Source organism: Pipistrellus hanaki (assembly GCF_964339955.1).
Source record: "Pipistrellus hanaki genome assembly, chromosome: 10".
NCBI lineage: Eukaryota > Metazoa > Chordata > Mammalia > Chiroptera > Vespertilionidae > Pipistrellus > Pipistrellus hanaki.
Window position 1 is genome coordinate 21,266,342 of NC_140512.1, and position 23,934 is coordinate 21,290,275.

General features: G+C 33.7%; 1 protein-coding gene across 1 annotated transcript in view; it reads right to left on the reverse strand.

Annotated features, from left to right (window-relative positions):
* LOC311629340 (cadherin-related family member 4-like) overlaps positions 1-23,934 on the reverse strand; it is a gene marked incomplete at its 5' end in the record, with an annotated part of 87,452 nt that overhangs the window by 48,852 nt on the left and 14,666 nt on the right. Inside the window, 8 exons of the mRNA XM_084897307.1 lie at positions 5,388-5,533; positions 6,468-6,580; positions 11,405-11,496; positions 16,202-16,384; positions 16,991-17,136; positions 18,894-18,997; positions 20,192-20,314; positions 23,184-23,278. Of these exons, the coding sequence (XP_084753433.1) occupies positions 5,388-5,533; positions 6,468-6,580; positions 11,405-11,496; positions 16,202-16,384; positions 16,991-17,136; positions 18,894-18,997; positions 20,192-20,314; positions 23,184-23,278 (1,002 nt within the window). The remainder of the gene's footprint in view (positions 1-5,387; positions 5,534-6,467; positions 6,581-11,404; positions 11,497-16,201; positions 16,385-16,990; positions 17,137-18,893; positions 18,998-20,191; positions 20,315-23,183; positions 23,279-23,934) is intronic.

Genomic DNA, 23,934 nt, shown 5'->3' on the forward strand with positions numbered 1-23,934 from the left:
TTTGATAGGTACATATTGTTCATTGCCTAGGTGTATCAAGTTTTTTACAACCAATACCCTCTGGGTATTTTCAATAGTTATTAAATAATGTTGCAATAAAAGTCATGTGCATATATATGTCTTTTTATAGTTTTGCCAGTATATTTGAGATATGTTCTAAGGTGGGATTATAGTCAAAATATAAATTCATATGCAATTTTCCTATATTCTGCTAAATATGTCTCCATAAGGGTTTGGTATTTTTCACTTAATTGGCGGTATATGAGGTCTGTTCTCTCTCTGCCTCCCCAACAGGAGATAATTGTTCAACACAAATTTTTGCTAATAAAATAGGTTAAAACAGTGTTTCCAATTACATTTCATTTGTCAATACACACTTATTCTTCTCTTTGCCCAATAGCCATCCCAAACATTTCTGCCTCAGTTTCTTTTGTTCATTTTTTTCAAAACTCAGCCTAGGCTTCTCTGTGTTCCTTTTACTCCCACCTGCCATGACCCTCCTATAAAATATTTTATAATCTATGCAATTCAATGTGCATCTAAACCATTTGGAGATTATGGACATCAGATCAGAAATTTATTCTCAAGTGTTTCAGAAAAAATTTCCCACAGGTTTGTGATTATTTAAAACAGTAATATTTCATTTTCAATTTTATAATGAGCAAGATTGAGAAATTTTTATATGATTGAGAGTCATTTTCGGCTCCTCTAAAATGTTAATTTCCATCTTTAAGCCATTTTCATACACAGTTGTTACTTTTATTTCTTCTCATGTGCTGATATTTCCCAATTTCTTATTTATATTTTTACTTTACTTATGTGACTTTGTCTGCCATAAAGTTGCCATGATGATGATGATGATGATGATGATGATATGATTATATGACATTCATGTATTTGTAATCATGTGGTTTCTGGATTGCAAGCTGCAGTTATAAAAGTTTTTGCCATTCACAGGTTTGTAAAGAAATCCAATCATAGAGAATGGGGCAAAAGTAGGTTTATAGTTGTTTGTGTAGAAAATAATACAATAATTAAAAAAATAATAATACAGAATAAACTGTGTTTTTCATACTCACAGCTAAAAACCTCCCTTTGCTCACCTGCATTTTCTTCTATTATCTGAATGGTAAAATTATCTATTTAACTTTTTTTCAGCATAAAAATGTTTTATTTTCCCTAATGCTATCCAGTAACTATAAAATTTATTGAAATGTCATTTCCCCCTCCCTGCACTTTTACTGAATAATACATTTCCATGACCATTTAGGACTTTTATCAAGATTTCATATTCTGTTCACTATGTATAACTGTTTAATCATGTGTCAGTATCACACTGCAATTCAGAGGCATTGTAATATGTCAGTTTGGCCTCATTGCTCTTCTGTTACAATTTGTTTTCTTACTGTAAATGCTTTATTTATTTTTTTCTTTAGCTCTAGGGAGAATAGTATTCTCATATAGTTTCTGATAAAACTATATGAGAAAAAATCAATAAAATAATGTCTGAAATTTTTATGAATTTGCTTTTTAAATAATTTTTATTATATCTATGCTAGAGGCCCGGTGCATGAAATTTGTACATGGGTAGGGTCCCTAGGCCTGGCCAGTGATCAGGGACCATCTCCAGGGTGACCCGCAGGGTGATTGGGGGCCCCCACTGGCTGGCCTGGTGCCACCTGCTTATGGCCAGCCCGCCTCCTGCTGCCACTTGCTGTCACTGCTGGTCGCCTCCCACTGCAGGGTGATTGGTGGGGCGGTCAGGGGTGCCCCCACTGGCATCTGCCTTGGCTGGCCTAGAGAGTCTGTGGTCTGGGGGCAGCTCCTGAATTTGAGCATCTGTCCCCTGGTGGTCAGTTAGCATGATAGCAACCAGTTGTTTTTCTGGTCTTTACTGTTAGTTCAATTTGCATAGTAGGGTTTTATTATATAGGATTTTCAGAACATTTATCTTTTATGTGCAATACATTCTTTTTGTGGACATAATTTATTTTTAGTTCTATAGTGAATATATATTTAACTTTCTGCATTATTTCTTTTTTTTAAAATATATTTTATTGATTTTGTACAGAGAGGGAGGGAGATAGAGAGTTAGAAACATCTATGAGAGAGAGTCATCAATCAGCTGCCTCTTGCACACCCCCTACTGGGGATATGCCCGCAACCAAGGTACATGCCCTTGACCGGAATCGAACTCAGGACCCTTCAGTCCCCAAGCCTACCTCTATTCATTGAGCCGAACTGGTTCCGGCTGCATTATTTCTTATGCTGATATCCCTGCAGTTACTTGGGTTGTTGGAGTGCATTCTCTAGTGAATTCTCAGGAAGAGGAATAATATATCTGAGTGCTTTCATGTTCCTAACATTTTTACCTGCTTTCTCTACCTATAAGGTCATTTTCTGTGTATAAATTTCTCAAGTCACTTTTTATGTCCTTGAGTTTCCTGAATATGTTACTTTAGTAACTTGCGGGAAAAGTTCACAATTTGATTATCAATCTTTTATAAATGAGGTAACCTTTTGCCTAGGGGCTCAAATACATTTTGGTTAATATCTAATAGTTTACTAGACTATGATTCAGATTCAGCCATTCTGTATTGATTTTCTAGAATCCTAGTTTACCTGTTTCAATACATAGCCTCAAATCTTTTTTTATATATTAGGAACATTTTCTTCTGTCACACTTTTAATATTTTTTATGTCCCACTACTTTTGTTTGCCTATTCAGGAATGTTTAGAATATGATTTAAGTAAGGTATTTCCTCTTTTCTGCCTACCTTCTATATCTATCATCTTTTTTTCTATTCAATTCTATTTTTTGTCTTTATAATTATTACATTTTGTGAATAATCACATATGTGGGAAAGTTTTGTGTGTTTTTTTCTGAACCATATGAAAGACCTGATGTTCATCATCCCCAAATACTTTAGGATGTATTTCCTAAAAGCATTCTCCAATATTACCATAATAAAAACAACAAAATCTATGTAAACATCATGTTCCCATCAAACACTTCATGCTGAAATCCCCTTTCAAGTGTCACCAGTTATCTCAGTGATATTTTTACATCAAAAGATCCAGTTCAGAACCACTCATTGTCAGGTCTCCTTAGTCTCCTTCAATTACAAAAGTTCTTCAATTTTCCCCTAAGTTTCATGACCATTCTGAAGATTAAAGGCTGGTAATTTTGGTGAATTTTCCCAACTCAGATGTGCCTGATGTCTTCTCACAGTAAATTTGGGGTATGTAGTTTCTATTAAATATCACAGAAATTATACTGTGTTCTTATTGCATGCTATCAGTTTGTCTTACAATGAGAATGTCCACTTTAATTTCTTGACTAAGATAGTGCTTGCCAATATTCTCCACTTCAAAGCTGGTATTTTACTTTTTGCAATTAATAAGAATTTTGTGGTGAGGTATTTTGAAAATGTGTAAACATCATGTTCCCATCAAACTGACAATTTATGTGTGTTTTTATATCTCTATGAATTCTTGGTGTCCCATTTTATAGAGTGGGTTATAATCTGAAACCATTGATATTCATTTTGATGTTCAAATTGCCCTTCATTGGCTAGAGAAAGCCAATATAAGCCGATTTCTATGTCTTTTCTGCATACCCTTGTCAACCTTTGAGCATGTTCTTGCTTTCTGTCACAACAAGATATTTCAAGATTCTCTCATATTTTAACTCCTACCACCTAAAAAAAAAATGTTTCCCCTAAGGAGTTCTTACATTGTGAAATGGTATTTAGAAGTCAGTACCTGAACATTAGGCATGCTCATTGCTATTCTAGTGTCATCCTCCAGATGTAGCTACAGAAATTCATTTGTGTGTTTGTGTGTATGTATCTATGCAATTATATCAAAAATAATTAATTGAAGATTCCTTTTGGCAACCTTTTTATGTACTGAAAGGGAGTTCCTCAGCACGGCTTGCCCCCTCTCACAGTCTGGGAACCCTCAGGGGCGGAAGGTGACCCAGTGATCAGGGGAAAGCAACACTCCCATCTTACCTCTGCTGCTGCCTCTGCTGGCAGAACAAGCCTCGTCCAGCCCTGGTTACCTAAGCCTCAGACATCCCTCGGTGACTACATCTCGGGCCAGCCCTGGGAAGCTTGGGGGCTGAGGGGACTGGGGGACTCTGGAGGCAGGTGTGCAGAATGTCTGGACCCGCCTGGGCTGAGAAGAGTGGGCGCTGCCCTCTTGCGGCTATGGGCACTGCCATTTTTGAGGGTGTGACAGTCAATTAGCGTATTCCCTTCTTATTGGCTGTGGGCGCCACTATCTTTGTGAGGTTGTGATGGCCAATTAGCATATTCCCTCTTTATTAGATAGGATTATGTGCATGTGCATGTGTGCCTTGAGTGCGCACATACACACCTTCCTCTATGCATACATATAATCAAAAACTTAAGTTCACTTTAACAGCTTTGATTTTAATTCATCCTCATATTGTTCACTCCAGTTTTTTTTTTCATTTTCTATAATTGTAATTCACATTTCTGATAGAAGAAACTAGTATTTATTTACCTTTAAAACGATTGTCTTATGAATTCCTCCAATATGTAACTAATCTTCTATGTGCTGCCAATCCCCTCTCCTCATGACGGGCTTGGATACCCTTCTCCTTTGTTTAAGCTCTGACTTGCCATAGGGCCTGCTCTCCAGAGGTCATCTTCCTCACCTCTCTGATTCTCCTCCCTGAATGGGAGCTCTTCCTACTGATATGACAGACAGAGTGTGTTTAACACGGCTCTTTTCGTGTATGAAAGTGTACCTCACCTTTCTCCCCTTCCTGTGCTTTATTCCTAGGTTGTTAGAGGCATGGACTCCTCATTCTTGGTCATGTATTAATAGAATGTACTGGTAATTAGAGTTGCAAATATCATAATCAAGTACAGGTTCTGCCATGCAAATTAGCTTGCATGGGTCTTGGGTAAATTAAGATTCCACTCCAAGCATCACATGTTAGGTGAGGATTAGTGTAATAAAAACCCAACCAAGTTATGATGTTTACAGAGCAATTAGGAGAATGTATGATACACAATAAATATTCAGTTCATTTGAATAGTACTAGGGTTTCCATGAGAAAATCCACTTCTCAGGAAAAAACGATAGTACACAATACCATCCCAGCGAACCCTGCTGTGGGTCTGAGCTGTTTGGGAATCCCCTAGATCTGACAGATTGCGCAGACTATTTCCATTTTTCTGAGAAGGAAGGAATGATCACTGTTTACCACATATAAAATATGCTAAATAGGTTCCTAAATATTTTAAAGATTCTTTTGTCCTAGTAGAATGATCACCAGGCTTATTTTTAACTAATAAAAAACACACTTTATATTATACGTTATGAAATGACTAGCAATAAAAAAATTATACCTTCACTTATTGAAAATTCTTTTTGTGTACCTATAAATTCATAATGTACTGAGTCTCCTATGTCTCTATCAGTTGCTGTCAACTTGACTAGCTTGGTTCCAACAGGCAGATTTTCATAAATATTTATAGGTGCATCTGGTATGTATCTGTGGGACAAAAGGATTTTTTTTTTATCACTTAGTGTAAACAAATGTCTCTTTTCATCTATGTCACACAACATATATTTTACATTTTGTGATACACATTTTTTAATAGTTTCAAGACCATGGTTTTAAAAATATACTATACATTTTTTTAAATTACTATGTATACTAGAGTAAGTTTATGTATTTATAAAGTGAAGTTAAAAGTTCCCTTCTCCTGACTGTTACATGAGATTTTAATTCAGATAACAAAATAGTACAAATATTTTCGCAATCACTCTTTTATTTCAGATATGTTTGGAAATATTTCTAGATCAACAAGTACTTATTGCCCAAATTATTTTTGATGGCTACATTGATTTTGCAATAGGACTGTATCAATGTGCATTTTCTGCAACATTTTACTTATTACAGATAAACAGCAGTAAAATAGAAAGTTTTGAATTCTCATTCCATTAAAAAAAGGGTTTTCTTCTGTGGTTTCAAGGACAAAATATAAATGGCTTGACTTCCACTCTATGTAAAATAATTAATAGTATAATTAATTATAATTAATAGTATAAGTCTCATAGAGGTTTGCTTCTAGGTCAGCCATGTGTTCACTCATCCTCAGTATATTTAAGGCAATATAGTCTATTTAAATTTAGCCATTGAGCCATATGTCCATTCATTCTCAGTATATCCATCAAGATCCAAACACTGATATTTTAAATGAGCAGCACACATTTTCTACATGGCCTGTTCAGACATGACAGCATAGCACATAAGCTTGAGGGAGGATTGTAGCTGCTTCTCAGAAGAGATGACAAGCAAACAGTGGCAAGGTGGCCTAGCAGTGAATATTGTAAGAATATTGGCAATGGAAATAATACCCATTACAAAAAAGTTTTAAGGGTTAAATCTTAGCATTTAAATGTTTGCATTGCCCATTGCTTACTCAAAAATAGGGCTCTCATCATTAACATTTCTGATATTTATAGTGATGGTGCCTGTGCAGGACTCCAGAGACAGGTTCCCTCTGTTTCTCACAGCCACCACAAACTGGAAACGCTAAAGTAAACAGAGAAGATGGAATATTTTTAATACTGAAAATATGCAATTCCCCTTTACATTAAAAAGTGCTTTAAAAATAACATTGAACAAAACCATTAAAAAGTTGCAAGAATGTAGATCCTCGCCGAAATCGGTTTGGCTCAGTGGATAGAGCATCGGTCTGCGGACTGAAGGGTCCCGGGTTCGATTCCGGTCAGGGGTATATACATTGGTTGTATATACATCCAATGGGGGGTGTGCAAGAGGCAGCTGGTCGATGTTTCTCTCTCATCGACATTTCTAGCTATCTATCCCTCTCCCGCCCTCTCTATGGAAAATCAATAAAATATATTAAAAAAAAGAAAAAAAAAAAGAATGTAGATCCAGTCCCAAAACATAGGGTCATTTGTTGAGAGGAATATGTTCTATACTCTCATACATACTTCTGTTATTAATGCTACCTACCAATTGTTATGGAGTTTTGACCATATTTTTAAACATTGGTTTAGTATGCTATATTTAAGGCAATATAGTCAATTTAAATTTCTTGACATACATAACAAAAAGAGGAACTTATGTTTTATTGGTTATGAAAAAAATATTATGTAAAGCTAAACAATTATCTTATTTTTAAAAATATTTGAAAAATTGTGATACTTTAGAAACCTCAAAAAATAAGTAAAACATTTTAAAAGTTTATATTCTAATGTGTAAAAAATAAGAAATGTTGTCTAATGTAATAGCTAATCAATTTGAAGTTAAAGAATGATTTTAATTTTTCTTTTATTAAATTTAATTTGATAAGTAATAATTACACTGAGTGACCAGATTATTATGATCCCCTAACACATAATAATCTGGCCACTCGGGGTGTGTGTGTGTGTGTGTGTGTGTGTGTATAAACAGTAGCAAAGTGGCCTAGCAATGAATAACCTGTATTAAAGTTAGACTGCTTTTGTTGGAACCATGATTCATGTATTTGCCAGATGGATACTCTTGGATAAATTATTTATTCAGATTAGTGTCTTCATATGAAGAATGGACATAATAATTGTATCTACTTCAAAAGGTTTTTGTAAAAATTAAGTAAGTTTTTATGTATACCACCTAGCTCATATTCAACATAATGTAAGCGTTTTGTTCCTTTAGAGTAGGGGTGTAGAACTCAATCAGAGAAGGGGCCAAAATCTAAAATCCAGCCTAAATCTTGGGCCGAATGGTTTACTGAACAGTCATAAACTGACAATGTCATAAACTGACAGCGGAGTGCAGTGATGACAGCGCGGTGCGGGCCACATTGCAAGGCCTGGCGGGCTGGATTTGGCCCGCGGGCCTTGTGTTTGACACATGTGCTTTAGAGGAAAAAAAAAAAAAAGATGAAAATGAATGTGAGATGTCTTAGAAATTAGGTCAAGGGTGCCAACACAGTACTTGGCCTACAGCAAATATTGAATCAAATGTTTTTGAACCAAGGAACCTATATTGATTCTCAATATTTTAACTCTTTTTTTAATATATATTTTTATTTACTTTACACAGAGAGGAATTGAGAGGGATAGAGAGTTAAAACGTCGATGAGAGAGAAACATCGACCTGCTGCCTCTTGCACACCTCCCACTAGAGATGTGCCCGCAACCAAGGTACATAAGTCTTAAAAAAGCACAGGAATCTCTGAAATCAGTAGGTAAAGTAGCTGCTTTCAAACAAGAAATATTTTGAGCACTTACTATTCGATGCCCTGTGCAGTCCCCAAGAAGCAAAACTAAATTAGAAATAGCTTTAACCTGGAGAAAATCACATGCTAGTAGGAAAATGACTGGCATATAAACAAAAGGAGGGCGAAATTTTATTCAATGAAGGTTTGCTTTTGGATCACTTTGGTGGATGGATTCAGATATTTTGCCAGAATCCTTTCAGAATATGACTGGAATAAAATTACTGGGTGGGAGAAGAGAGAGAGAGAGACTTACTTGGTTAAAGATTAGCCCAGCCATGAAATTAACATCTAAACTTCCCTGAGGCCAGTGATGCCCCAGGGAATCCTGGTAGAATCCAAAGGTAAACCCCTTTGGAGATACAATGGCTCAACACTATCCAATATGAAAAATGTAAAGCTTTTTTAAGGATGAACTTGTGTATTAACAGTGTAATTTTATTTAATTACCCAGAACATTGCCTCAGTCCTTTGCTTTTGAATATGAAGACAATCCCTTCTCAAACTTTTATACAAACCCGAAGAAGCAAACACAAATACTGAAATAATCTGAAACCGGTTTGGCTCAATGGTTAGAGCGTCAGCCTGTGGACTGAAGGGTCCCAGGTTCGATTCCGGGCAAGGGCATGTACCTTGGTTGTGGGCACATCCCCAGTAGGGGGTGTGAAGGAGGCAGCTGATGGATGATTCTCTCTCATCGATGTTTCTAACTATCTCTCTCCCTTCCTTTCTGTAAAAAAAAAATCAATAAAATATATTTTTTAAAAACTGAAATAATATTTAAATAAATTCTAATGGATAAAAGTAAAATGAATCAAATAAACTTCTTAGTTTATTTTCTTAACTTTAATTTCTGCTTAATCTATGGGAGTATAAAATGCAATTACATAAATCTGGCATGCTTATTTCACTTTAAAATAAACTTAAAATTTTTAAATTTTAAAAATTATTGTTGAAATATTGAAAATTATTCGTATTTAAAGACATTTATCATTTTAATGTTACAATTTATATTTAGTCTCACCTTAGGGTTTGTTTCATAGTCCAAAAGGGGTTTTGTGGTTTTAGAAATGACACCATTATATGAATCCAAAGCAAAATAGTCAGTGGCATTAAGTGAAGAATTTAATACTACAAACTAAAAAACAGACACACAAAAAAATGGTTAATCCAATAATGAAGGAACATGAATTTTAAACTGAGTATTTATGCAGTTATATATCAAAACCTAACTATACCAATACTAACCGTGTCAAGACAATGCCCTAAAATAAATGCTGAGCTTTCTTTCAATCCCAGACTTCATAAGCAATCTGAAAATTATTTAACAATTTTTAATTATATTTTTCCAAAGATTTTTATACTTAAGTAATAGAACATTTTTGGTAAATATCTATCATTTGGTTTATAATTAGTACTTTCCAGTGTTTCATTTATGGTTTTCTAACATATAAAAAAGTCATTGTACACTCAGGAAATGTACCTAAAGGGGGCATATGTACTGCGTTACTTGGAAGAAGCCATTTGATTTAATCTCTGCATTGATTTTCTCCATAATACCATTAAATATTGTTTTAGAGAAAGCTTATTTTTTTTTATGAGCATCAGCATGTTCCTCTATTGTTATCACCCATGATTATAACTGGGCTCAGATTCAAGATGAAAATTAAAGATTATGAAAGGGATTTAGTAAATACGTTATGTATTTTAAATTTACATCCAGAGAAAATTATAAAACCTAGGAGACATGATATCCAATGCCATTTCCCCCCAAAAAATCACAACCATTTGATGGGCATATTAAATGATTTTCCTATGTCTATAAGTGAACAAGCAAAGTTGGCATATGTTAGACTGAGATCCATGAAATGTTCTCATGGAAAAATCTCCTTTTCTTTTTTCTCCCCTTATTATTTCCTTATTATTATAGCTTTGTATTTGTTTCGAAATTATTGTTTTCTAAGTCTTAGTTTAGTTTTTATTTTCCAATGATTTCTAAAGTAAACTGAGATATTTTAATTTTAGTTATAGAAAATATACATGTACACACATAATAATTTATAATTACATAACACCCATCCTTGACACATATGCATAATATCACGACTTAAACTCCCACACACCTACACACACATATTCCAAATCTTGACCCCCATCCTTTCCCACGCGTTCACACATCCATATACATGGAGCCTCTAAACCTGGTAAAACAGGAATTATACTCTCCTGTGTTGTCTTCTGTACTCAGTATAAGTTTCACACAAGCAAAACCAAGTGAAGAAAGAAACTGGGAGTACTGACCGATGCCTAATCAGGTCACTTAGAAAAATTGTATACAGACTAAATTCTCCAACTCCCCTAAATGTTCATTTCAACCCTATTATCCAAGCGATACTTATGAGCCATTTGTTAAAACTATGGACAAAGGGAAATAAATAAAAACTTCAGGTTGCTTTAATAAGACTTAGACTGAGGTTGATACAATTTAGGGAAGAATATTCCAGTGTATTAATATGATTTTTAATATATTATATAGTCAAGAAGTCAAATTTTCTTGTAATATAATAATATAAGCCATACATATACCATAAAATTTTCTGAGAAAATCTAGTGTGATGAATTATCTTGTATTTCTCCTGGTATACCCGCTCTTAATCTGAAACTATTTTGTCATCCATTACTTATTAAATTGCTATTGTTAATTAATTATTGCTGAAACCAGAAATAATATGAAGATACAACCTACTGTGTTCAAATTATGTGTATAATAAAGAAAATATTCCTGATCTGAGATAAAAAAGACAATAAAACATGAAATTATATTCTTTCAGTTATGTAAATGTCATCAGATAAATGCAAATGAATGTAAGCTCTGTTTTTTTCATGTGCTTTTGGATCATTTTAGAAAGTTTATTTCTTTTATTTTAAAATAATATCATTTTTATTCTATATTAATATACTTAAAGGTTTAAGTTTCTTATTTCATATCAATGACTACTACAAGATATCAAGAATAATTCAAAGCCTGATAATATAATTTTTTGCTCATTGAAAATTTGAGCACTCCTTTTTTAATCAAAGTTGGAAAAAATAAATAGATGACAAAAAAAAAAAAAAAGAACACGTACTTCAACTTCTTGTCCTGGATCTGGATCTCTTGCAAGAATCATGTATATAAAAGCAGACACAGGGACATTTTCAGGAACAGACACTGAAACACCTACACAATTATATATAAACCACAAACAATAATTTATTCTATTTTATTTATATGCTAGTCGCCTAGTGCACAAAATGTGGGCATGGGGGGGGGGGTGTCATTCAGCCCAGCCTGCACCCTCTCCAATCTGGGACCCCTTGGAGGATGTATGACTGCTGGTTAAGACCCAATCCCACAGGGGTCCAGCCTAAACCAGCAGTCGGATATCCTTCTCATAATCCAGGACTGCTGGCTCCTAACTGCTTGCCTGCCTGCCTGATTGCCCCTAACCGCCTCTTCCTGCCTGCTTGATCACCCTTACCCACTTCTGCCTGCCGGCCTGATTGCCCTCTTACTGCCCTCTCTGCCAGCCTGATTTTCCCCTAACTGCTTGCTCTCCTACCAGCCTGATCACCCCTAACTGCCTCTGCCTCACGTCCCACCACTGTGGCTTTTCTGGAAAGAAGTCATACATCCGGAAGATGTCTGGTGGACCTGGTCTAATTAGCATATTACCCTTTTATTAGTATAGATTCTTTTAATGTGGAATCTAAAAACATTATTTATCTTCTAATACTATTATATTTAAATCACACTGGTCTATGTTTCACTTTGAATCTTTTACTCATGCATAATGATCATCATACATGTGTCACTCAGGAAATATTGGTTCATCAGGTTGGAGGAAATCTCTTATGTCTTGACATGTTTTTATTTGAAGTTTTCTATTTTCCCCAGACTTTATAAGCCCTAGAGTCAAAGAAGTGTAATGTTGAAAGTAACTTGGGTGATGATCTAATTAAATCCCTTTCTTTTGCTGACCTTGGAACAGAAAGGTTAAGTTGTTTATTCTAAGCCACCCACTGACTAAGTCAGGACTTGAACTTGATCTCCAAAATCTGAACCCAAAAATCTACTTGGAGTTCAAGTTAGAGTAGGGACAACATTTTCTTACATATTCTCTTCACCTTGAATCAGGTCTCTTTGCTTCTACCAAAGAATGGAAAAGTAAATATACCTGATATTGCAAAATAATCTTTTTAAACTAACTACAAGTTATTTTTCTAGCATAGCTAATAATTTTTAAATATTATTTTGTTTAATCCACTTATTTTACCAAACACTTACTCTTCTAAAAATAGTGTTTATAACATTTTAATTTCATTTTTAATTGACTTAATTTCCAAATTCCCTATGAGAAATTTCAATATTGCCTTATATTCATTCACCCTTTATAAGACAGACTTTAAATAATCCATAATAATTCAGTTTGTATTTTACTTTTCCAGATATCTAACGAATCAATAACATTAGACTATATATGCACTGAATTACCATTAAAACTAGTAGCAAACCTTCAGGAGATATTCTTTTAACTGATGTTATTCAATTTTCCCAGGAAAACATCAGTCTATGCCTAGAGCACTCTCACTTCTTGTGGCCAGTTCAAAATTTGCCTGGGTGCTTCTACTCCCATATATTTGTTAAATACTTAAAAATAGTAATTTATGTTTGCTATAAATGACTTTTACTGGGTGCCTACTATACTTAAGGTATATATGTGTATGTGTGTATTCACACACACACATGTATTTTAGATTATGAATCAATTGAGAATATAGCAAATTAATTATAATGTAAAATAGGGGCTTCCAACATAGTAGCTTTGGAATGTACTAGAATGGCCACTTAAGGAACCCTTTAGTGATGAGATAGGATGCAATGAGTGAATAGTATCCCAAGAGCTATTTTGTAAGGTCTTAAATCTTCTATTGGAACAGGTATGAGTCAATAGGCATTGTTTCCTTTCCATCATAAGTCTATATTAAAATTATCGCAATTTGGTGTGCTTATGTATTATTTTCCTAATGCAGGGAATTGAAGAGCTTCTAAATATACAGTCTGTCACTATAGCTTCTGATGTAACTATCTTCCAACACTTTGAGAGAGATAAATGAATTTTTTGCTTTTATATAATTTTATGAAAGTTTTTTTAAATAAATATTTTGTTTTAAAGTAATTACAGTTCTTTTTTTGTAATGATTAAAAATCTCATTTTCTTATACCAGTGCTCATCTACTTATTTTGAACTAAATAATCGCCAGACATATTTGACTCTAACCATAACATTATTACAGAAAAGGATATCCTAAATAACTAAACCTTACATCTTGAATTATACTGGTACAGCTACCTAAATAAAAATATAATATAGTAATTAAATATAAGCATAAATAAAGTTACTGATAGGTGTCACATATTTCCTAATAAAGCTTATAAGAAAAAATTAAGAGCAGTGTTTAAAAATTTGAGACCAAGTATATCACTTAAACTTTTGTGGCTTCAGTTGTCAAATTACCGGGTTAGTGAATAATGTAAAATGTTTAGAACAATGTTTCATTTAGCCAGAGAAATTGGTATTACACCCTAGTTCTCCCTTATAGTTTCCTTACAATATTACTGATCTTTAACCTTTACAAAATCAATACTCTTTTTAAATGCTCACTTGGTATTTGTATCACAGAGAGTCAAAATACTAATTTCAGTTTCATATTGCTACATTTAAATTTAGAGCTATTGAATAGAATGGGATATTGTGTATACGTGTGTGTGTGTGTGTGTGTGTGTGTTTGAGCACATGTATACATGTGTGTTTTGAAACTTAAAATTTCCTAAAATAGTGATATTTCTTGAAAATGGAGAAGAATGATGCTGGTGGTGACAAATGGATAAGAGAACAGGAATCTGGAAGAGAAAAAACTATTTTAATGAAATTTGCCTTGTCCTATTGCCCTCAATTTCATTTTCCTTATTGTCTCCCAGTTAGCTGAGTAGTTTCTCACAATAGAAAGAGCAAAAGGGTTAAAAGGAATCAAGATAGAGAAGGTAGAACAAATAGAGAGGGTTTAATATGACAGATAAGTAAACAAGTAAAGTTAGAAATAAATAAATGGGGGGGGGGCACTGGAAAAACTAATTAGCAAACCAGTATAATTGATGAGACCAAGTTAATCCAACCAAATTAAATCAAATCAACTTGTATTTTCTGAGATTCTGCTATATGCAGAATACATTACAAATGAAATCACAAACACATAAGGGTGAAGTCAGCAAGCAGTATATGAGATTATGATTTGTATGGCTCTAATGAGGAGAGCAAACTTTATTATTTTACTCACATGGATATAATGATTCCAAGAAATATGTTAGGAATTTTTTATGGGTAAAATTTAAAAAATGACATGCAATTGACAAAATTTTAATTTATCCCAAACTTCTCAGGAACATCTATTTTCACTTATACTGAATAATGATACCTCCATATATTATTTTAATTATATATTCTAATTTATATAATTAAAATCCTATTGAAAACAAAAACTCTTTTGGGAGCAAGACTATCAGATGAAATAATTATATACTATTAGGAGTAATGATGATTCTTATTCAAGAAGTTAAAATTTTAACTAAAGCTAGAGTTTTAATTTGAGAAACAAAAAAAATTAACAGTAAAAAATGTTTATTACAATGTTAGAAAATAAAGAATAATTTCTTGTAATCATGCAAAAAAGAGATAACAATGGTTTAATATATATTTATACATAATGATATGTGTTTATAATTGTTAATATCACATATCATTATGTACTACAAAATTAAGGAAACTTTTTAGAGTTTGTATATATTCTCATGCTTATTATTTTTAAAAATATATATTTTATTGATTTTTTTACAGAGAGGAAGAGAGAGGGATAGAGACTTAGAAATATTGATGAGACAGAAACATCAATCAGCTGCCTCATGCACACCTCTCACTAGGAATGTGCCCACAACCAAGGTACATGCCCTTGACTGGAATCGAACCTGGGACCCTTCAGTCCACAGGCTGACGCTCTATCCATTGAGCCAAACTGGTTTCGGCATGCTTATTATTTTTGAAACATACTTTTCAATGGCAATACAGCATTTTATCAGATGGATAGACCATCTTTTAACCAATTTCTTCTTGTCAGACATTTTTGATCTTTCAAACATTATGCTACTACAAATGTTAAACATAAATCTTGACTGTAGATCCAAAAATTATGTACATAAGAACTCCGAGAGTGCTCGCTTCGGCACCACATACCAATATAATATATTAAAATTGGAATGATACAAAGAAGATTAACAAAGTCGTGAAGCATTCCATATTTTTAAAAAACTTACTAAAATAAAATTATAACTATCCTAATATTCTTTCTAAATATTTACTAAAATAGAATTTGGGGAGATTATTTAAATTCCCACTTTATCAAAGTGTTATTTTTTTTTTATTATATTTTAGCCAACACTGGTATTTCCCCCCTATTATTGTTAAACCTTGGCTAATTTAGTAAATGAAAATTATATTTTATTGTTTAGATTTTCAAGTATTTGACAAATTGTGAACTACCTCTTAATTCATATGTTACATATAAACTTAAAATAATTTTGTAAGTACTTCTATACTTAATCTGCTGCACAAAGAAGTATTTGACTGTTAATTTAAATTACACTAAATCTAATTATTTTTTTTATTTTAGAAGTATATCTGTCACTTTATGTACTTCTCTTTTTATGAAACTAAAGAAAAAGAAATGCTTAAATTATAAGAAACAAACTATAATTCCAAGCGATTTTTAAAATTTTTTCTCACACTATCATTGCTTTATGAATGTTATCAAAAAATTGATTTGTAATATACCTGCTCCTGTTGAAAAACTTGAGTCACAGATAATTGGATCATCTACATTCTCCACAAAAACTGTAAACATATAGGTACTGGTATTATTTCCATTGTCTCTGGCCTCAACTTCCAAAGAGTAGGTGTCTGTGTTAGTTGGGTTGTCAAGGTTCAAAGGCTGAAGAAGAGTGATTATGCCTGTGACTAATGAAAAGAAATAAAATGAGAAAAATTACCAAATTCAAATAATTAAGCATATGTTAAGTTATTCCTATTGATGGTGCTTTAATTCATTTAACGATACACATTTTAGTGAATAAAAAAGTGGTTTGCCACTGAAAATATTTATTTAAAAATGCCCATCACAGTTCTGTTCCTGGTGTTTTTTGTTTCCCTGTGGTTGCATAGAACTGTGAATGCAGGTTAAACAGTCTCTGAGAGGCTGTTATCTGTGTGTGTGATACTGGAGTTTGAAGTCCACAATGCAGGAAGCCAGGAAGGACGGGGGATATAAAGCGGGGACATTAAGGGTAGACCGGAGCACATCAAATATCTAAAATATAATGATTACGGAAAAGTGCCAAAGTGCATACGTGAAATTAAGGAGACAGACGTGACTTAGAGGTCCTGTAGTCTACCAGAACTTCACAGAGTAGCAACTGTCCTACACAGCATATTTTTGGAACGTTTCCATCTCCAGCTTAAATTAATTTGGGGGTAGTTTTATCAGGCCAACACCTAAAATAAATGCAGAAATTGGATAGTGAATGTTGAAGAAAAGTGGGGTCAAAGTGGGCATTTAAAACTTACAAGGGTCCAAGCTGAACATGTCCTGCTGAGTTTTAAACGAATAAGTAATGCTGCTATCTTCATCTAGATCTGTTGCTTTTACTCTTGCTATAATTTCTCCAACAGGTTTATCTTCAGTCACATTAATTGTATTTAAGGGAAATGGTCTAAAGAAAAAAATATGATGAGATATGTTAAAAATGCAACCTTGTAGGCACTTATCAGCTGAATTATGATAATCTAAATAATCTTTTAGATTTGTGATGTTACCACCTTCATCTTGTCAAGAAGGTAAGAATTCCAAAAGTATTTAAATGTTAATAAAACCCATTTTTGGCACAAAGTTCCTTAATTTTTGCATAAACATACTTTTTAATCATCTAGTCTCTGTTAGCATGACAGACATCAAGAATATGTGGCAAAAAGATGAAACTGATTGAAATACTGCACCTCTGTTATGTGAAGTATCAAATGTATGGAATAGTTGGCAACCTAATATAAGGGACTAAATATAGTCATTCTCATCTTGGTATCCAATGTGATGAAATGCTGTCCAAACGGATAGCTTATAAAAGCAAAGGATCAACGTATTTCTTATAAATTTATTGCTCATCTTTTTAAATCTTAAAGTTACTTATCAATGTCCAGAACATTTCTGAAACTATTTTTTTTTTCTTATTTAACCTACCATTCAACCATCAGCCATTTATTGATAGCCTACAATGTATCGTTCTACTTTATACACAGAGGACTAAGCCTGCTTCTGGTCTTTAGGACCTGATTGGGGAGAACACAGATAACAAAGAAATATAATGCTGTGTGATAAATACCATAACTCTGTACAAATTCTAACAGAATAAAAGACTGAACATGGGGTTGAAAGAGATATTCAAGGGAGTTTCCAAAGGAATGTAGTCAAAGGAAAAAGGAGGTGAGTGGCTGATGCTTCTCCTCTGAGCAACCTTGTTGACCACCACAATCCAGTGTGGCTTCTTGTCCACAGTGTGGTTTCTTCTTTAAACCATAATATTATATAACTCACAATACTTATATTTTAGATTGCTTAAATAATTCCCTTCTCTGTTGCATTGACATTTAACATATTATGTCTCTTAGGAGATGAAAATAATATTTGGGTGGAAATTTTTAGTGATTTGGGTATTACTTTTAATATTTAGCATTAAATTCTCCTAAGGAAAAGCAAAAAATTAATTCTTATTAAAGAAGTGAAGGACACAGAAAAATGTTTAAAGAGATTGGTGGTCCCTTATCTGCAAATATAGGTTGAGAATTAGGATAACTATCCCCAGAAATAAAGGAAAAACTAAGCTCCGTATTTGCTTCTAATTTAAGTTAAAGAAACTTTGAGGATTCAAACAAAGAATTACTCTCCTTCACCCATAGACATATAACTTAGTGATGGAAGAGAATAAATTTGAATACTACTGTTTTTCTTTTTCTCTTTAACAGTTTAAGAAATATTTGATTATTCTTAGATTATAGTCCTATATTTGCTATATTTTGAAGTATAAAATAACATCCCCCAGCCATTTATAATCTGCAAATGTTTTCCAATGCCAAAATTATACCTCAGAGCATGGGAGGAAAATAGTTTAAATTAAATATTTTATTACTTTAAATTAATGTATTTATTAAAAAGCAGTATAAGAAGGTTACATTTTTGGAGGAAATATAAAAGGAATAAAGACACACAAAAATCCTTTCTCCATATTACAATGTTGGTCATTTTTATATTTTTTACAGTATTTTCTAGTTTATATTTTACTATCTATCAGTATATGTTTCAATCATCTATATATCATCATTGATTTTTTATAACAGTATAAAATATTCCTATGTAACTTCTTTATTATTCTTGTTTAGTCATTTTCTTATGATTCTACTTTAAAATTAATATGCTTACTCAAATTGAGGCTTCTCATCATTTATGTTTCTGATGTTTATAATGAGTGTTCCTTGGCAAAACAGACCTGTTATATCTGTTGCTCTCAATGCGAGCTGGAAAACCTGGAAAAGAATTTTTAAAAATGTTATAATATGCTATTTGATAATATATATCTTTATGTCTCCTGCCAGTATTGTTTTGTTATGTTTTATTTTGTTTTAACATTTCTTCTACTAGGCAGTAAAAAAAAAAATACCAGTGTTTTCTTAGTTAAACATTGATTAGTTGTATATTTCAAAGTGGCTCCATTTTATATGCTATTCAATTTCACTCAAAGGTCTATGTAACTTGGCTAAATAAGGATTAAATTGAACAAAAAAGATAATGAATGAATTTCAGATTCAATCATAAACCCAAAGTGCAATGCCTTAAAACTATTTAAAGAAGGCTTTTTGATGTTAACTCCTAGAAACAAGAAAATGAGTTGCTCTTCCAGATCAAGAACAGGAAGTAATTTCTGAAGAGTTGAGAATGTCATCAAATCTCAAACATTCCCCCATCATCCTGTCACACACATCTTACCCTTTAAGTATCCTTTATTCATACATATCATCAAGTGTCCTTTAGAAAAAAACAACAACCCTGCTGAGGCTGTAAAATATTCACTCAGACCTTCTTAAGCAAACTTTAAATAAGCATTTACAATGCACAAAAAGAACTTGAGTCCAGTAAGGGGCTGTTAATGATTGTACCAAAGTCTCTCAGATGGTACCAAATATCAAATGTCATAAAATGAATTGGTAGCTATTGTGGAAAAATGAAGTCGCTCTTAAAGGACTTAGCAAGAAATTGTTCTTTTCTACCACATTAGTTTCAAATTCATTTATAAGATTTATACCCAATCTTAGCTTGGCTACCTATATATGCTTTGCCAACTTAAGTGGGACAGGATATGAATGCTCAAATAGTTTCAATATTAAAATTTTAAGGTTTTAAGTTTATTTCATTTATTTGATCTTCAGAAAAATTTAAATTTTATTGATTTATTGATTTAGTTTTCTGATTAGAAAGCTACTTAAATTTTTTTTCTTTAAACTTCTTTTAGATAGATCTAAGAAGTTAAGATGTGATCTCTGTTTTTAATAACCACAGGCTTTAATCTAGACTTTTGATGAACTGCACTAATTCTCATAAAAGAATCACACAAAATATTACTTTCCCATTAAAATAATAATGTGTTTAATTTTTCAGGCAGAGGTCAACATTGTAAAAAATATGTCACTCTATATAAAATAATAAATAAATATATTAATTACTTGATATCCAGCATCAAAATCCAAGGTATCGTTGCCTCTCAAGCTAACAACACCACTTACAGAATCCACTCCAAAACAATTTGCTCCTTTTTTTGGTCCAGATAACTGTGTCTCAATGGTGTACTAAAAAATTAAGATATGCATTAGTCACACCAAAATAAATGGGAAGGTATTTGGAAGATCATTAGGATATAATAATAAAGCAAATATGTAGATAGTTTTCTATTTTCACACTAATTAGTCTTTATGATCTATTTTGTATTAAAACCACCCACATATATTGATGCAGAATACAGGAAACAGAGTAGTGTAGTATATTAATGCAAATTTTTAAAATATATTTTTATAGAGCTGCACAACACCACAGATTTTTCTAAGAAAAGGTTTTAAATGCATAATTTTAGGAAACAAGACAGGAATTAGTATGATATAAACCAATTTTGAATATTAATATAGTTAAATATGAAGTTTTATATTCATCACATATTTTTCAGTATTATTTGTATAATCCTCACCCAAATATATGCTTATTGACTTGAGAGAGAGAGAGGAAGAAAGAGAAACATTGATGTGAGAGAGAAACATTAATCAGTTGCTTCCTACATGGACCCTGACGGGATCAAACCTGTAACCTGACTGGGAATGGAACCTGCAACCTCTTTAATGTACAGAACAATCAATGCCAAAGCTATTATTTTCCATCAACTCTGAGAAGAAGTGAGAGTAGATATATACTCACACAAGTATCTGAAAAAAATTGTAGTTTGCAATGAGGTAAAATTTTATTAATGAAAAATTCAATTATATCTGCATTTTTGTTTGTTTTTTTAATATATTTTATTGATTTTTTTACAGAGAGGAAGGGAGAGAGATAGTTAGAAACATTGATGAGAGAAAATCATCCATCAGCTGCCTCCTGCACACCCTCTACTGGGGATGTGCCTGAAACCAAGGGATGTGCCTGCAACCAAGGTACGTGCCCTTGAGCGGAATCGAACCTGGGACCCTTCAGTCCACAGGCTGACACTCTATCCACTGAGCCAAACTGATTTTGACTATATCTGCATATTTTTAAAATCTGATAAAGCTCTAACTTTTAACAATGTTACTAGTCTCAAAACCCTAATCCTATCTAATAAAAGAGTAATATGCAAATTGACCATCAATCCAACACACAATATGGCTGCCCCCATGTGGTCAAAGATCCTGCCCCCATGTGGACAAAAGATGGCTACCACAAGATGGCCAGCAGAGGAGGGAAGTTGGAAGGGACCATGCCTAAAAGGAAGGGCAATTGGGGGCCATCAAGCATGCAGGGAAGGGCAGTTAGGGGTGACCAGGCTAACAGGAGGGAAGTTGGAGGTGACAGGGCCTGCAGGGAAGGACTGTTGGGGGGGACCAAGGCCTGCAGGGGAAAGCAGTTGGGGGGACCAGGCCTACAGGGAGGGCAGTTAGGGGTGACCAGGCCTGCAGGGGAAGGCAATTAGGGGCAAACAGGCTGACAGGGGAGCAGTTAGGCATCAATCATGCTGGCAATGGAGTGGTTAGGGGATGATCAGGCTGGCAGGCAGAAGCGGTTAGGGGCACTCAGGAAGGCAAGCAGGCAAGCAGTTGGGAGCCAGCAGTTCTGGATTGTGAGAGAAATGTTCGACTGCCTGTTTAGGCCCGGTAGGATCAGGCATAAATGGGCAGTAGGACATCCCTCGAGGGGTCCCAGATTGGAGAGGGTACAGGCTGGGCTGAGGGACTCACCCCCCTCCCTCCTGTGCACAAATTTTGTGCACCAGGCCTCTAGTTTTTACAATAATACCTGCTGGGTCCCTTCACATTGCTGCAAATGACAGAACTGGTAGTAACTATTTTCAACTGAACCATAGGATATTTTTTTAATCTATTGGAAAGACTTACCTAATAGAAAGGTCTCATATTTCTTAACAATTTAAAAATGAATTTTATATTGGCTGGTCTACCAACAAATATTTTTGAGCAGGAATTTTAAATACTTTGACTGACAACAGCCACATCTCACTGAAGGTTAACTATGGAAGTCAAGGGTGAGAGAGATTAAGTGTCTTCCCAAGGATCACATCGCTAGTTACTGGAAAAGCCATTATTTGACCCTAGTCACCTGACAGCTCCATTACTTCACCCTGATTCAGTGCTCCATTACTTCATACTGTGAGTTACTAAATTAAAAGTAGTAAACTCAATACATGTCTAAAAAGAACAGCTGCAGAGCCAAGCATGCTGACTTTTGTAGTGCAATGCACCACTAAATTCTCCAGATAGAGCTTTATAGGTTTATTTTATTTTGCCAAATCTCTAAAAGACTTTAAAACCAGGAATCAATTATGAGAAAAGCAAATCTAGTACAGTTAGTAATTAGGATACTGAAACATCAAAAAAAAATATATAATCATATTCACATGTGTCATTGAAAATAGCTAGAGAAGTGAAACAGTTCTCAAGAGCATCCAAAAGTCAAAGCCCAGTTTCTGCTCAGCATTGATGTCTTTCAACCAGCTGTCCACCTCCCTTGGAAGTCATATAAATTTCTTGTACACATCAAGAAAATATCTTCCAGCCCTAACCGGTTTGGCTCAAGAGCATCAGCATGTAGACTCAAGGGTCCCAGGTTTGATTCTGGTCAAAGGCAAATACCTTGGTTGCAGGCACATCCCCAGTAGGGTGTGTGCAGGAGGCAGCTGATTGATGTTTGTCTCTCATCCACCGATGTTTCTAACTCTCCCTCTACCTTCCTCTCTGTAAAAAATCATATATATATATATATATATATATATATATATATATATATGAAAATATCTTCCATAAATGCTATTTCTAACACAAATATTTCATTATAGTGGTTATCAATTTCATTATACCCTCTCTAATTATCAAATTAAATATATTAACTTCTCTTGAAAAATATATCCAACATAGAGCTGTATGCCAAAGTGATATATACATCTCCCACAATATCCATATTTACCATCAATCTGTCGCCATGTGAAGAGTCCTCATCTGTGGCTGTCACTCTGTAAATGGGCTGAAATAAGGGGTAGTCCTCATCAATTTCTAAGGTAGCTGTGAAGCCAAAGTTAACATGTCACATAAAAAATTAAAGAATATGATGCAATGCTAATTTCAGATTGTATGGTATTTTTCAGATAATACTTTAAAATAGCTAAATATTTTTTCCTTATATTTATAGTTTTTCCTTTGGCTTCCTATCATCTCTTCTGCACCTTCAGAGTGCTTTTTCTTACTTCCTGGATCTGTCTGTGGCAACTTTAGCTTGAAGAAGAGCATGAAATATATGCTGACAGACTGTCCTGTGGGGAGCCAGTAGGGGAGCCTCACAAAAGATTCTGATGCTCCAGTTTCTAGACCTTATCAGCCATGCCTGGAGGAACTTTTTCTTAGAAATACATTTGCAGACAACTCTCACATCCTTTCTTTCCATAGTCTTGACCACATTTGAAAAACCCAAACTATATATAATATAGGTGAATAGACTAGGAAAGACTCAGGGTTATTGTTTAAATTTTTTTTTTCTTGTGTGTGTGTGTGTGTGTGTGTGTGTGTGTGTGTGTGTGTGTTATTACAGTTCATACAGTATTCGTTTGAGAGTTTAACTCAAGTTCATTAATAAGACATGTTAAGATTTTCTATTTCTTGCATATACTTGAAGAACAAATGTATCCAATATAATAAAAGCCTAATATGCTAAGTGTCCATTT